Source organism: Hippocampus comes, unplaced genomic scaffold, assembly GCF_001891065.2.
Source record: "Hippocampus comes isolate QL1 unplaced genomic scaffold, H_comes_QL1_v1.1 scaffold68, whole genome shotgun sequence".
Taxonomy (NCBI): Eukaryota; Metazoa; Chordata; class Actinopteri; order Syngnathiformes; family Syngnathidae; genus Hippocampus; species Hippocampus comes.
The window spans coordinates 3,660,418-3,676,483 of NW_017805625.1; the positions used below are offsets into that span (position 1 = coordinate 3,660,418).

The 16,066-nt window shown below is 41.8% G+C and overlaps 1 protein-coding gene across 5 annotated transcripts; it reads right to left on the bottom strand.

Moving 5' to 3' along the window:
• Window positions 1-100: 100 nt before the first annotated feature.
• Window positions 101-14,927, bottom strand: elmo2 (engulfment and cell motility 2). 5 transcript variants are annotated; one of them, XM_019881221.1, is made up of 23 exons: window positions 14,847-14,927; window positions 12,288-12,357; window positions 11,986-12,076; window positions 11,167-11,207; window positions 9,891-9,963; window positions 9,749-9,799; window positions 7,891-8,060; window positions 7,608-7,707; window positions 7,072-7,217; window positions 6,650-6,728; window positions 6,062-6,097; window positions 5,706-5,756; window positions 4,660-4,782; window positions 4,232-4,351; window positions 4,042-4,146; window positions 3,849-3,957; window positions 3,605-3,741; window positions 2,520-2,683; window positions 2,277-2,389; window positions 2,063-2,170; window positions 1,494-1,576; window positions 1,172-1,249; window positions 101-459 (listed from the first exon to the last, which is right to left on the bottom strand). In XM_019881221.1, exons 3-23 carry the CDS (start codon window positions 12,061-12,063, stop codon window positions 259-261), a joined length of 2,166 nt encoding a protein of 721 aa, XP_019736780.1. In that variant the 5' UTR covers window positions 12,064-12,076; window positions 12,288-12,357; window positions 14,847-14,927; the 3' UTR covers window positions 101-258. The 5 variants fall into 5 exon arrangements, with proteins under 5 accessions (XP_019736780.1, XP_019736778.1, XP_019736779.1 ...); XM_019881219.1 differs by having other exon boundaries at window positions 7,066-7,217; XM_019881220.1 differs by lacking the exon at window positions 14,847-14,927 and adding an exon at window positions 14,099-14,827 and having other exon boundaries at window positions 7,066-7,217.
• Between the last annotated feature and the right edge of the window lie 1,139 nt (window positions 14,928-16,066).

Here is a 16,066-nt window from a genome sequence, read left to right on the forward strand (position 1 = left end):
TCAAATTTACTGTACATAAATTTAGTTTGAATATGCAATGTTTACTTGAATTTAGAATTCCATTACAGCTAGTTTTGAGGTTAATTAAAACATTGCCTGAGATAAATTTGTGTCTGGAAAAATCACACTTTTGAAATCAGAACATCGCTTTTAGAGGTTCCACTGTAGCCTTTTCGAAATAGCACACTGCAGGATTCGTTGAAAGAGATAATATGCACATTCTTGACCGTTGCTAAATTGCTTTACAATCAACACATCTCAGCTATAGTTGTAAGTGAAATTATAAGAGCTTGGCTCCTTCGGAACAGGGGGCGGGGCCTCCGGGATTGTGATGTTCTCAAGGTCCAGGAGGCGGAGCTTCATCTCCATGCTGATAAGTGTGTCGAGGTCACTGCGTGTCAGGTCGCTGCTCATCTCTCTGCCCAGTAGTGCGCACAGGCCGTCCGTCCAGATGCAATACTGCTCCACAGGAAATAAAAACAAACGTACAGACCCGGCCGGGATGACGGTCCAGATGCAATACTGCTCTACAGAAAAACGTCGAGACCCGAGACGATCTCAAGAATCACGGGTCACAAGAGGGTGTGACATGCAACCAAGTGTTGCAGCAAAGCAATCACCAGAAGCTCTCTTTTCCAGTGTATGAAACATTTTAGGAAAAAAAAACAAAACATCCACATGGAATTTCAAAATGGTCGGGAAGATGCGGCGATCGGGCTGGGTGATTTTTGAACATATGGATGTCCGCCAGCTTGCTAATCAAGAGGAAAAACTGTTGTTATAACTCCAACTACAGCATATGCTTATGTTATATGGTTTGGGGGAATCCATCTTTAAAGCTGCATTTTTTTAAATTCCAAATGATGAAATACAATTGTACAAGTCACAATTTTAATGTTTGGTATTTCCTGGGAAACCCCATTTAGTTATTTATTGTTCTTAGGGCCAAACATTGACCAGACAGAAATAGGATTATTATTATTATTTATTTCCTCTTTTTTTTTTTTTTTTTTTAGCAAAATGCATCTTGTGAAATAGAAATAACGTTATTATATTTTTTCGAGACTGATTTGTTTTCACCGAGTAGAGAAAAAAAAATCAATTTAAAGAAGCTTTAATTCCGTACGGAACACAATGGTACAAAAACACTGATGTTCTCATGTCAGCCTACCTCATACTTGTTGGGCGCAACAAAGTTGAGAGTCTCATCCGGATCATAAAGGACAGAGAAAGCCAACTCCAGCACCTCCTGGGACAAGGCCAGCGAAGACAATCACAGTAAATTGAGTCAGAGGGTTCTCACTTTGGTAAAACAAATCCTGAAAATGTGTATATTAGTAGAAAACTGTTCCGAGTAGAGCACTACCTTGGCCCATACTGTATTGTCCTGAGTGGAGTATTTGAGGTGCGTTCTCAAACAGATTAGGGGCCAAGTGTACTGTATTTCAATCTCATGATAAGATGGGACTGACTTTAACTTGACGAACACTTACCTTGTTTTGTTTCAGAGCACTTTTCTCTTTCATATGAGGGCAGTCCTTCCCAGTCACCACAGACTTGATGTCGGAGACGGGGACTACAAAGAAAACAAATGCCATGTGCAAAAAGGATGATTATTTTATAATGCGAGCTTCTCCAATTATGGTCTTGCGGCATAAAGAATGCAATAGTTATCAAAAGAAGCTCACATGATATACTGGATTCAAAGTCATTGCAAATTGACCAGTTCTTAAATTCAAAACATCGACCTCAAAAGTCAAGCAATTTGAGCTTCTACCAAAACTTACAATATGAATTCTTTCTTTTAAACATACAAATCTGTCATCTTGCTCAATACAAAATTAATTTAGTGAAATGAAATGTAAATATTTTACTATTTTTGTTAATACTGATGTTTCTTGGGAACGCAGCTCGGTCCCATATCAGCTCCCATTCACTTGAATGTAACCTGCGCGTCCATAAAATCGCTCACGGACATTTTCGCAACAATGTAGCGTATTGCATTTTGTAATGGGATCTTCCGATCGAAGAGATTCAGTAAAAAAGAAAAAGAGACTCTTACTCTTGTCGCTGAGCATCTCAAAAGGCACTTCACCCTGAGGTGATTCATCCAAGTCCCCGTAGTGCAGCACTTTGTGATTAAGGGAGAGTCTGCAGAACCAAAATTTCTCTGTAACACAGGAAGAAATGCTTAGCTCAACAGAGTCACCAGAAGCCACACTAACTGTGTGAAAAAATAAAAAAAAAAAAGCCAAGTGATTGTATTGATGTGGTACCTTGCCTTCGGCGGTTTCCCACTTTTCGGAAACAGCTGCCCTCGCACAGCCGATTGAGTCGTTGCTGTTTAATGAGCTCCAGAATCTCAGGCTGGATTCTCTCTCGCAACTCACTGCCTCGCACAGATGGCATAAATGACGTTACACAGAATGATTTGTTTTGGAAACCATTTTAGAAGTGTGTGGATTGACATGGCTAAAAAAAAGAAAAAAAAAAAAAAAGATGTTTGACGTGACACTGACATGATGGGCGGAGACTGAAAGTCATCCTGGCTCATTCTTTCAGACTGTCGTAATCGCAGGATCTCTGAGTAGCTGAGACCTCGCAGCTTGTTCTTCAGCTGGTCTAAGGACGAGGGCTTCATGGCCAGGGCCCTGGTGATCTGCTCTCGGACCACCTGCATGACCTGCTTGGAACGCATGTCGTCCTCAGAAGAATTTGCATTTTTTTAATCAAGAGTGAGCCACGCGCTTGACTTCTCATTTCAAAACAAATTCTGTCCGCAAACAACTTTTGCTCATCTCAACTCATTTGTATTCAAACTGTCCCCAAAAATAAACTATCTGTGCTAATTTCGTAACAATAGACTGCAGCGACTCGAGAGGTGTCGATGTGGAGGAAGCGCTCTGAACTGCAGTCGGCAACATTAAGAATTTAGCTGTCGTGTAATATTAATTGAAGCAAAAGCTTTTCAGCCGCCTACTCTCGTGGGATTCTCACAGAATTGTATGCACACGCACACGCACACATACAAGCACAGGCAGCGAGCAGCATTTTACAAGGACACACACTTTGTTGACTTCCACGCTGAGCGATGGAAATGTGATATCACGCAGCTCTCACTCTGAGAAAACCAACAAACCTTCCGCACAATAGGAGTTACTCGGCTCCTACGTGAAGCTTGGAAACTGAACAAAATAACAAGCAATCCAACACAAGCCACGCAGTTCCCGCAAAGTAGTTAAAACGGTGACCCAAATTTGAGATAAAACTACAATCGTAATAACGCCTCGTCGTATGACGCAGTGCAAGTCTAAAGTCACGCAAAATAAAACCACAGTCATAAATCATGACTTCTTTTTCCGTTTTTTTCTCAGGGGTTAACCTGGCCTTCTTGTTTGGAGAGGAATACATGAACAATTTAACCCCTACTTGAAACTTGAAATTGAAAATGAATACATCTCTTGCTGCGTTGTGCAATTTGCTTGAAAACTAGACAATGACGAAAATGTAGCCAAAATTTGAAAATGAGCCATACTGCACACAATCCGACTGTAAGATTGTCCATGGACACATTTAGGCGCATGCTAGTGAAGACCTTACTGACTTTATTAAAGTCCTCGGAGGTGGCTCTCATCTCCTTCCAGGTTTTATTGAGCAGCTGGATGCAGATGCAGAAGAATTCCTCCCATGCTCGGTCGTGAGTGAAGAACATGGGATGGTAGTCGTTGCAGCCCTCATTAGCTTTTGAAGCAACAACAACAACAAAAACAACAACATTTGTCAGGCATGGATTTCCTTCCCCAACTCACCAGATGATGTCATTTCCCACCACAGTCTACTGCACTTACGCAATTCTCCAACTTGGAGTATCTCGCAGAGTATCCGAGTGAGGTCGATGGCACACCGGCCGAAGGGACACTCGTGCTTATCTTCGCGACTACTGTTTTCAAGAACAATCTGCCATGATTTGGAAGACGGGTTAACATGTGATCTGCGCACACCTTTGAGTGGAGCGGCGCCCTGCCGCGAGTCGGAACTTACACGGATGTACGTGTCTTGATGCACCTTGGCCAGGTACAGCATGTTGTCCAAAGCGAGCATCCCTGGGGGAGTCTGAGTGAAATCCATAGCAGGGTTCACATGGTTCTACGTTTGAAAAGGAAATATAGATTTAAAAAATATATATATCAACGTAAATATTTCTATTCTGTTGTGATCACAGGCAACTTACTGTGAAACCTAGCATTTTATAATCCTTAGCATACAACGCCTTTCTTTTTTCTGTGCCGGTGGGGTCATTTTCTCCATCAAAGGCAATCCTCCGCAGCTCGAAAATGACATCCCTTTGGGTCTGAGTCACAGAAACCACCAAAAATGAATTTGCCGCATCGATACAATGAGCTGTTTTATACACAGTTATCACGTTTTTGTCGAGCATTCACATTTTTTTCCATCCCAGGTACTGTACATTTGAATAAAATAATTGTTTCTTTCTAGCTCGTGCAATATTTCAGCCCGGTAATTACATTACATGCACACCCAAAATGTAATCTATGCTTTATGTATTCTCGAAAAACATCTTTGGCCACATGTTTCCTGGATTTTCAAATCATTATGTTTCATCAAGTAAAGGCAAAAAGCAGACTTTTTCATTTTTACCTTGTCATTCGGATCCATTTTGGTCATCATTCGTTCCTCCAAAAGATTAAAGGTCAACACCTGCAGCACGTACAGCTGATGGGCCATCTCTGCTTTGATTGGTCGATTTCCTCGTATGACGTGCTGGAAGGAGAAAAGGACATTTGTCTGTGGGAATTTTTGTTTGATTGCCGTTTTAAGTCGTGCAGCATTTCTTATTTTATCAGCCTGATTTCTAAGTCTTGAAGGGTTCACTTTTCAGTCACATTTACTGTGGCTCTTATTTGAGTGTTTTTAGCAGTTGCAACTGTTCTTTCACACCACACTTCTCCAAGCGTGCCATCATGGACGTATGGGTTCATGCTAGAAGAGCAGATAGCAGCCTTCTCCAAACTTGTCGCACAGACAAGTCTTTGGGATTAATTATCCATACAACTGAGTTGTTTTGAACACACTTTGATTTAATCATGACTGGATTAGTAGATGTTGTCTCATTACTTTTGCCACATTGTGAAATTTTGGTCCAACGACAAGCCATACATGCAAAACTGGCTATTTGGGCTTAGGCAAATTAGGACACAGACACTGCTATGGTCCAACAGCCGTCATAATGGGGTCGCAGTCTTGGAGGATTTGGTTCCGGAGAGCTCACAATGCTGCAACTGCTCCAGGAAATAACACTGCACTGTCTTCCTCATTTGCAGCCAGCTCAGGGAAGCACTTCCACACAAGTTGGTGCCAAAGGAATCATACTGAGAGCTGAGAGGGTTTTTTTTTTTCCCCCACTCCATAGACTTCATGCCATATCACATTTGATAGTTCTGCTTCAACACGCTTCCCGTTAGTCAATCTTTCCACTGTGGCTGAGCAGCTGGTCTGAAGCGTGGAGCGTCCACGCCTCGGTTGGAGGAACACTTAAAATACGGTTGAGCATAATATTTGGAATGTCACGTCAAGCGGCATTTAAAGTGGGGATTATATCATTTGAAGAACACCGCGTTGATCAGCAATCTCTCAATAGACATACTCGGTCATTCTATTTATGTTAGCACACGAGGACGACTCACGTTAAGAATGATGGACCGCAAGTGCTTCTGGGCCAAGGTGCTTGCCATTTCCTGAGAGCAAAGAGGCATCAAACAGAAAGAAAGAAAAAAAAAGTTGAATGAGGAAAAACTCAATCTGCACTGCCATAGCGCGCAATTATAAAGTCTAATCGAGTCAAAACCGGTTTTGCCTCTTCTTCACACCTTCGACTGCAACATGACAATTTGAACCAACACGAATGTGTGCACAGCACAGTCGAGCGGATGTTCTGCCCGCATTTGCATGGAGAGTGCGGCAGCTTTAAACAAAGAAAAAGGGAGGGCGTGAAGGCCCCGCAGAGTGGTGAGGATGATATGAGATGCTGGTGTGTACTCACGGTAAGGTGCTGCTCCAGCGGGTTAGCGTACACCTCCTCCAGGTTCAAGGGAGGGGAGGAGGAGGTGGATGCGCAGTGGTGAAAGTAAAAAGTGCACACATGGACAATGAGATACAGAAATACATCACTGACACGGCATGCACAGAAAGGAAGGACAACACGTATTGTGAGATTTTTTTTTTTTGTATCGCCAACTTCCCCACAATATGGTGATATTTACTGTATTTTGAAATTCATATCGTGATAACGTTTGGATGTCGTTACGTCCCTACGCTGGACCACATTTACCTCCGCAAACACCGTGCTATGCGAAGTCGTGTTTGGTGTGCATGCGTGTAACTTTTGTTTTTATTATCTTTGACCCATTTTACCAAAATGGCACTTGTGCATTATTCAACAACACAATTATGTCTAGTAATAATGCAGAGTTGCTAGTAACTCTGGGAATCCACCAGCCACAGCGGCTGATGAGCAAAAAAGATAAAGTCGAACAGTCGAAGTTCATGATGAGAGTTGTAGTTATCTACACTCTTATGTTGATGCCATATGATTTTTTTTTTTTTTTTTTTTGCACTTTGGTGAACTGACCTGCCGTCTATCCTCGGGTGCTTTCAGGAAAAGAGCATTGATGAGGGCAATGGCATAAGTCTGAATCTCTTGGTTTGACCTGAAAAGGGTATCAAGCAACAAAATAATCCTGTTAGAAGTATCTTGCTCCACATACCTGACCACAAAATGGTGTACAACACAAATCACTTGAACACACTCACAAATCCCACAAGATTCTTCATTTAACCCTACATTGATAGTTTCGCATTTGATAAAGTTTACATTCATGGCAGGCTTGCTGAACAACCGATGCCTTCCCTTCGAGGCATTCTTGATGCATTTTTTTTTTTTTTTTTTTAAAACAGCGCCACAAGAACACATCAAGCTCGCACAACTTCAATCCTCCGGCCCCAAATCAGAGAGCAAAAAGCCCCTGTGCATGTGTGTGTGCTCACACTTGCAGGTGCCCGATGAGCTGTCCCACGGTGATCTCCTGAGCCACCCGGTGGTAGAGGCTGTGGCTGTTGAGTACCATGCTCTCCAGGATGGCCAGTGAGCGCTGCAGGATGGACACATCCACCATGGGCTGGTTCACATAGCCTGCGATCTTTGGGGAAGACAGAAGAAGCGAAGGGGGATGGGGGCGCGATATAAAAACTCTGCAGCATACACTGGTTGTGAATCATTATTAGAGCAATGACACTGGGGACGGGAACTTCCTCGTTAGCGATGAAACGTTTCAACAAAAGTTATACTTGTTTACTTTGAGAAACTCCCAGGGCCATAGTAAAGCTTTCAGAAAATCGACACGCACACGCGCGCGCACACTGAATGAGCTCCGGATAATCCGAGGAGTTGCTAGGCAACAGCACCCACTCATTTCCGCTGTGTAGGAAGTAAGGAAGGTCAAAGTTAAATCAAAGCGAGCAAACAACAAGGACTACGGTACCGCAAGTTGAGAATATGCAACTGTGAAGTGTGGGATGATGTGAGGCACCTGCTTGATGAAGGAGAGCGAGATAAGATCCCAGGATACAATGCCGTGATCCATTAACTCCAGAAATGCAGTGAGAGTGAACGCCAGCATTTCGCCAAAGCTGCAGTTAAGAAGAGAACATTCATCTCATTTAACCTGCACCTGTATAGAAATGATTTTAAAAAAAAAATACATTCAATCTCCAGCATACAACATTACATGATAACGAAGGAGGGATTCGTGATCATTTGGAACATCTACACTGACACGACAAAAGCCCAAAAATTAAAAGGGAGAATCTCACTGGGTGCCGCTCTCGACCAGGCGGGCCAAGGTCCCAATCCCCTCCATATTGATAAACTCCGCGGCAAACGTGGGGTCTGCGGACAGCTTGGCCAGCTCCTTTAGAGCCTCTAAGCGAGCGTCAATCCCATGGGATTGGATACGCTCCAGGAGTTGACGAGCAGCACGGCCCTGTCAGCCACAAGAAGAAACCATCATTGGGTAAAGGCCACCATCCGACAAACTGCTTCCATATGAGCTGACAGTAAATGCATAACCGATAACTAATAAAAACAATGTGGGCAAATAACTGAAGGTATTTCAGGTGTTCAATAATGATGCATCGGATTTATAAGGCCCCCTTTGCTGAATCACGAGAAGCGTTCACAAACGGATACATTATTCATGCACTCGCACATTCACACTGCGGTGCCGCTGAACCAGCCACAGCTGCCCGAGGACAGGCTGATGGAAGCGTAGCTGCCAGTGTGCACCCGAGGCCCCTCCGACCACCATCAAACATTCAGACCGAGCCGTACACCGGTGCGAGTGGCACTGGAGACAAGCCGGGTGAAGTGTCTAGCCCGAGGAGACGACACATGGCTTGGACAGAGCGGGAATCGAACGATGTGCCTCTGAGTCACTGCTGTTTCATAAATTGACATTTTCGGGCAATTTGCCCCGACCAGGCATAACACTCAGACCGTCTGCACAATCCATGGGTGGTGGGGCTTTATGGACATGATATAATATGTTACATTTGAAGAATTATTTCACATTTAGCATTCTGTACGACTGCATTCATGGAAATGACTGAAATGTGCTCATGTCACTCAAATCAAGGCATTGCAATTGCAAAAATAGAAATTATTATTTTTTAAAAAATCAACTATAAAATAATGAAAATATTTTCATAGCACTGACATGATAACAATGCACAACATTTGCTTTTGTTATAAATGATGCAGTCCCCAAACTTTGATTCCAGCGACTCTCCCGCCGCAAAAACTGAACAACATACCTGACTTAAAAGTAGCATCGCTAAAATTTCCCCACGTATTATTCAAAACTTAAAGAAAAAAAACAAAAGAGCACGAACGGCCATGTTAAGAATTAGTGCCTGGGATTAGCCTTGCGATTAAACAATGTCCTGTTCAAAAATGGGTTAAGAGCATCGAAGTTTTTGGTGTTAAACCTCTCTTTCAGTAACTTAGGTAAAATTAAGTGTAAAACAACAGGACGTAAATGATCAGAAAACAGCTGCATAGCCACCATGTGGCAGAACTCCAGACAGCATTCTAGTGTTCAGACATTTCCAAGAGAAATTCTCAAATCTTCTTTAAAAAAAAAAAAAAAAAACATTTCAGAGATTGAGTGATGGATAATCGTGTCCATAAATGGCGTCAAACACCATTCCCGAATGAATATTTCTGAACTGTGACTTAAAAAATGCGGAAATGGAGAGGACATCCAGAAAATGAAGGAATTGAGAACACACATAAAATGGAAGTAAAAGATCAAATAAAAACATGTCGCCGCACAAAAAGACAGGAGTACATGAAAAACCGCGCTGTTTTTGTCTGCACCGACATGCATCTTTTGTTGTCGATGTTGTGCCGGAGGTGTGAGAATCTGGTTGGGAGTGAAACAAAACGGTTACGCATAATTAGTGAGTGCTGCTCAGAAAAACAACTCCTCTCAGACTTGTAGAGGCCAATCTCAGTCCACCGAGCCGCACTCGCACGTTTGACAAGACACGCTGACCGAACTACACGAGAAAAAGTGAGGTCATATGTGCTGACGTTGCACTTGGGTTCGATCATCTTTTCCATCATTGACTTATTCTAATCCAAAAGAAAGTCGAGCTAAATGTTACTCACGGGTGAAATGGCTAATCGAAGGATGGTCCCGTTCTTTATTTCACTGCGACTCTAAAGAAAAAAAAAGCAGAGGTTCGCCGCTCGCTTCTGTTATGATCACAGAATAGTGGGTGAGGGCGAGGGGGGGAATATTGACGCTTACCTGTTCAGTGATATAAAGCTGAGGACCATCGGCATATCGCAGAGCAAACTGTTCAGAGCCTGATAAAGACCATCTGAAAATTGAGAAATGGAATGTACCCCTTAGACACCAAGTAAACGATCGCCATAATGGAAGGTGAACATTCACAAAAGGCTGCAACAAGTCGCTGTGTGTCCGCCAGTGGGGAAACTGAGGCCACGACGATGGAGAAATTTTGTGTGGGTATTTGCAGCTGAGGATTTTTATTGGTCAGAGTTGTGAAAACGCGGCAGTGTGTAAGGCTGGAAAGGAGCGACAATGGCAAAAAGTCATAAATCCTCATAAGAAGCTCGAGAATGCATTTTTTTAGGTTTGAGCTGATGCCGGTGGAGTTTGTGAGCCTTCTCATTGCGGTCTTCTTGCATCATAATCCTCAGCGTGGTCTTTATAGTCAACAACCCACGGTTGAAGTCTACTTAAGGGGAGAAAAAAAGCGTCACCAAATGTTTTATGAACGAGCGCATTTGTTGAATACAGAAGCAGGTCAACGTGTACATGTTAACGCTGTATCCACCTTTTTAAAGCTTCGCAGCGGAAGAAGAAAAAAAAAAATCACATCTACTGGCGTTATGCATTCATTTCGAGAGAGGAAAGAGCGTTCATATATAAAATCAGAGATGACCTAAATAGAATTACACTTGAGGGGACGAAAAGGATGCATGCATACATTTGAGTTTATGGGTAATAACATATGCTAATTGATTTCACCATTATAATGCATCCATTTTTTTTTTTAGTTCGCTTATTGTGTTCAAGGTTGCGAAGAGCACCAATCCCAGTTGACATCAAGCAAACTATACCCTGGATTAGTCGCCATGTATAGACAGACAACCATTCACACCATCACTAAATGGGAACTGAACCCCCGCGGCCTGCGCAGAAGTCAGGCAAATATGCCACGACAACATCATTTAATTCTATCGCTGCATTATTTTGCATAAGACATCCCTTAGACGAAATAAAACACAAACAACAAACAGGCCAAAACAAAAACAAAAACAGAAAGACACTCAATAGAGTTCAAACCTCTGCCAAGGACCAGCAATAAATCAAACAGCACACTCTCATGCTACCCACCTCTTGCATGTCTCATCATTGGGATGTGTGTATGATTCATTCAACTATGGATTTTTTTTTTTTTTATAACTTACTGCAAGCAAACAGTGATGTCAACATGACTCCCTTCGCTAAAACCTAAAAACAGTGACTGAAATACCAAAATAGAGAAGATGCTTACCCGTCACAGACTTCACGGATGATTGAGGTCAAAGGTCTTTTCTACAAACAGAAAAGGCAGAAAGTATTAAACCCATAAATGTAGTCAGAGCTTAGAGAGAAGAATTTTTCATTATCTACAAGGTGGAAATTTGATTCTGGCTCAGCAGCACGGAGACAGATACCACTAAAACACTTTTTTTTTTTTTTTTTTTCAGCAAATGTTAACATCGTGCTTTGTGTGGTACCCATTGAACTTCTGGTTCAACATACTAAAGTCGTTCTGGTGGCAGTACGCAGGACATTGCAATCGTAAATCATAGGAGCCACCTCTTGCACACAGAAGGAAACTAATTTAACTTTTTTTTTTCTGGCGACGTATTATCACGTTTAGGTAACAGTAGTGTGTTGCATTGACATTTTGACAGATTATCGGTAATAAATGCTTTTGAAATGGATGCATTTTAAGGGTGTCAAGGGCTCTGAATCGCATGGCTGTGTTACACCACTCGAAATACATTTACACACAAACGACAGCACAAATCTCCGTCAAGTTGTTTCTTTCATCTCTGCAATATGTTTGCAATATTATAAGCAGTGAAATCTGGTGATTGATTGTTACTGGAAGAAAATACTGATTCTCGAACCGGGTCAGCATTTAAACATACCGTTAGACCACCCATATATAAAACCTAAAAAAATAAATATACGTAAAACCGTGGTTAGATATATTACGGACAGAAATAAAAGTAGAGAAAAAAAAATCTGATCTTGCAGTGAGTGCATACATTTGTAGAATAGCTAAAATGAAGATATTCGTAATGTTTGGGCAAGCATATACCTGGTCCATCTCAATAAGCTGAGCGTTTGCACCCGGCCATTCGATGGCGACCTTCACGATGTCAGCAGGTGGGGGCATGGCTGCCTTTTCGCTGTCACGTGCAGATAAAGGTTGCACACAGATTATTTACATGGAGATTTAAAGTGGCTGTCTGAAGTGATTTGCCTTCCCACCACAACGGGGTCAAACAAATGCTGTTCGCATTGATGCTGAATGAGGCAAGCAAATACAGTGCCGGATGAAAGCTCCTCCAATCGACACAAGAATTTATGTTTTGTTATTCCAGTCCAAGCGCTAATTACCTAATGGAGAAGTGTGGATGGGGTCACTCTGTTGCGCACCACTGCTCGAGTAACCGCAGTCTAAGTTCCCCTGTGAACACAACATAAAACAGATGTGAGCTCATTTAAATCCACTATGACAAACATACAGCTGGAGGTACAATTTGTCTTGTTTTATTGAGATTAAAGAATCCAACTCACGCATAGTTGCACCACTCTATAAAATCGGACCCAAAATGATCAACATGGCTTGCTTTCGAAAATGCATATGTCAAAAGATCAATGCATACAAATGGGTAAAAATAAGCTGATATGTTCTATAATCATATTGCAAGGAATAACGACATTACTATTCCGCGTATACAAACAATAAATACCATCTAATACGATAAACTCCAAAGTCGTCTACCTCAGACAACACTATCACCACAACACCAATGGAATGAATAACATTCATAATGGTTGCTTTCTATTCAAATGAGCCAGTAGCAAAGCCTCAGTATTTGCATGCTGCCGCACCAACAGGCTTTGTCGGTACTGGAACAAAGCCACCAGTAGGCAGTCAGTGAGAAATATGAATTCAATTTTGGTGAATACTGCATCATCGCTGTTTTACCACTGAGGTGAATTACTTTCTCTGTATATCTCTGCCAATGCAGCTTTTACAACCCTTTTACAACTTGAGGGATGAGGCTGCAGATGACATTTGGAGGATTTTATAGGAAATGAACGTTCAGACCTGTAAAATGCACACCAAAAAAAAAAAAAAAAAACTTGCTGTTGTGCATGACTTCACAAGAGATGTCAGCACAAGACCTCAGTTAAGCAATCGTCAAAGGATTAACTCTAGGTTTATGGACAACAATTTGACGAAGATAGTTACGATTTATAAAGTATTTCCATAATGTTAAAGAAGATGAGGATCCCCTTGTTTTTTATGTACACATTAAGGTGTATTTTTTTTTTACTTCAAATAATGTTCTTGCTCATCTATCTATAATTAAGTGGTCTTCAACTAGAACGAAATTGCTTTGTGTTCAACGAAAGAAGCCCATTATTTACACTAAGAAAATTTGTGATGTGTATTTTTTTTTTACTTCAAATAATATGTCCTTGCTCATCTATCTATAATTAAGTGGTCTTCCACTAGAACGGAATTGCTTTGTGTTCAACTAAAGAAGCCCATTATTTACACTAAGAAAATTTGTGACATTATTATGGATTAATTGCATATACTCGTTACATTTTTACTCTTTGCCATGAAATGTGTGCCTTAGCTAAATAAAGGTTGGGAAACATTGGAGTACGAGCTCAAGAAGCAAACCTGATAAACATCTCATCTCATCTGTTGCTTTTGTAATCTTGCCTTTGATTGTTGGGAGACTTTGTTGGCAATCTGCATTTTCCTTACTTTTTCTCTCAGTCTTAATAAAGCATATATATCTCCATAATTTCATATGGAACAACACAAATATAGTAGCAGGACACTTAGGGGTATTTTTAATTTCAATTATCGAGGTTCTTGGGTGCCAATTTAAGCGTGCAATTTTAAATCAAACTTTCTGTCTCAACTGTTGGGCAACACAAGGGGGTAGTCAACGCAGGGACCTGCAGTGTGCAGCAGTGACAAGATTTCTCAGCACCAATGGCCTCAGCCTCAGCCTCAGCCGAAGCTCAGCAGTACCATGCGTTCACTGGTAGCTTAGCAACAACCGCTAACTAGCCTGTCGGCTTCGTTGAAAAATAAAAAAACGGCTTCAACTTCTAAGACGAGACAAGACCGTCATATGCTATTTTTAGCATTGCGCAAAATATTCTGACGACATAGTTACCGTGCAGTTTCATTTTAAATTTGGCGAGTCCGACAGGAAGTGCCTAACTTTCACTGAGCTAGTGGGCTGTAGCGCCCCCTACATTAAAACGACGCCAGTGCAGATGAATGACAACAAATTTACCATATTGTATTGTTTTTTTTAAAGCCTTTCAAGACAAGCCCGTTTACTATAAACGAAATAGAGTGTCCGCCCGCGCCTGCGATGAGATGGTCGATTGTAGGCAGTGTTGCTGTACAGCTCCCGGTAGACATGCCTGTGTGTGTGACGGTGAGATATGAAGATGAGAAGCTCGCATTAGATTAATTAATCGAAGTGTTATAAGAAGCAGAGTTGGAGTCGCAGTTCCAGACGACGCCGGAGGTTAAAAGGCATTATAAGGAGCTTTGACTGTCTGATGCTGAACCGGATGTAACCTCGAGATATTCATTCAACCCCAACCGGTAACACCGATTAAATGAGGTTAGCTAAACGTCCCTTGTCTTGTCGCAACGGTGAAAGTTGCTCTAAATGGCAAAGTCCGTAAGCTGTAAAGTCGAATCAGAAGTGTCGCTCCTCTAACAGCGTGATTCATGCAGCATGCACCCGTCTGCTCCCCCATTGCAGCCATGGACCAGTCTCATTCTCTTTTATCTATGTATCGGTCTCTACAGTGAGATGTGTTTTATGCTTCGGGGCTTCACTTTGAGCCCCGAGATGGAACGAATGATGGAAGTGACGGTTCGTGTCGGTGCTCGGTATTACTCACCCCGTGGCTGGGCCATCGATGATGCTGAGAGCATCCCAGTTCTCTCTCTCGCCGGTGAAATACTTTAGAAGAGCAGCAGACACTCCTCCAACGCCTTGTAGGCGGGACACAATGCAAATGTCACATTTTCCCAAAATAAGCACAGACACACGACGTGTCTTCTTGCTTTTGTGGAGAATTCCAGAACACAATCAATTACTGTAATACCTTTAACAATCACAATGAATTAATTCATCAAGTGTGATGGCTGAGTTGCATTGCCGCACTTTCGAATCAGTCAAGTGTTTCAAAAGGGCGTTTCAGGCAAAGGTGTCAAACTCATTTTTTGTCGCGGGGCACATTGTAGTTACGGTTTCCCTAGGAGGGCCCTTACGACTGTGAATTTTGTGAAGCCATATAAATATTTAACCATCGCCACATATTACATACACAGCGGACAACAAATTGATGGATAACTCGTTTTAAAATCATGAATAAAGAATAATGACTTGTTCAAACATTGCTATTATGGATTAGGATGACAATTTGAAATTTTGGTTCAGACCTCAGCAAGCATCATGGAAGTTGACATGCTTGATTTGCGTTCGCGGGCCACATAAAGTGATGTGGCTGGGCAACTGTGGCCCCCCGGGCCTTGACTTTGACACGGATGATTGAAGGTTTCAAAGGCACCCAGTGGTCGTGCTTTGTGATTGATTATAACATTAAGATAAATATTGCGTGGCAAAATCTTGTAGCATCTTGTGTCAAGGAATTATGTGAGTGATTAACACACATTTAGTTTGTGAGTCTTTAGCAAGCATTGTTTTTAATTTATTGCCACGTAAATATCAGCTCTAATATTTGGTTGGATTTATTAAAAAAAAAATACAAAATACAATAATATTTTGGGGTACAAAGATCCGCTGTCAATAAACGAAAACGAAAAAAAAAAGGGTTATACAGTAATTGTCTATAGATACCACAAGATGACACTAAAGTACTACTCTCCTAGTTGACAGTGCTTTCGCCTTGCCACAAGATGACCCCAAAGCATTATTTTTCTATTAGATAAGGCTTTGTCGCCATCTTGTGGCAGCTTAAGGGCACTCTCAGAAAGAGCACAAAAATATAGTGAACCGGACAGTATTTAAGCAAATACCAGTGGATCGGTTGAAATCGCTTGTAGGTGGGTAATACTGTTTCACCAGAATATCTTTGGTAAATTATAATCACCTAAT

What these genes read in the sequence shown, in the direction of transcription:
- elmo2 (XM_019881219.1), bottom strand. Translation starts at nt 12,063, where the DNA reads ATGCCCCCACCTGCTGACATCGTGAAGGTCGCCATCGAATGGCCGGGT. An exon ending in TTCGATTAGCCATTTCACCC is followed by an intron (nt 8,061 to 9,748) that starts GTGAGTAACATT and finishes TGTGGCTGACAG; the next exon opens with GGCCGTGCTGCTCGTCAACT. An exon ending in TGCGGTCCATCATTCTTAAC is followed by an intron (nt 4,783 to 5,705) that starts GTGAGTCGTCCT and finishes TTCTCCTTCCAG; the next exon opens with CACGTCATACGAGGAAATCG.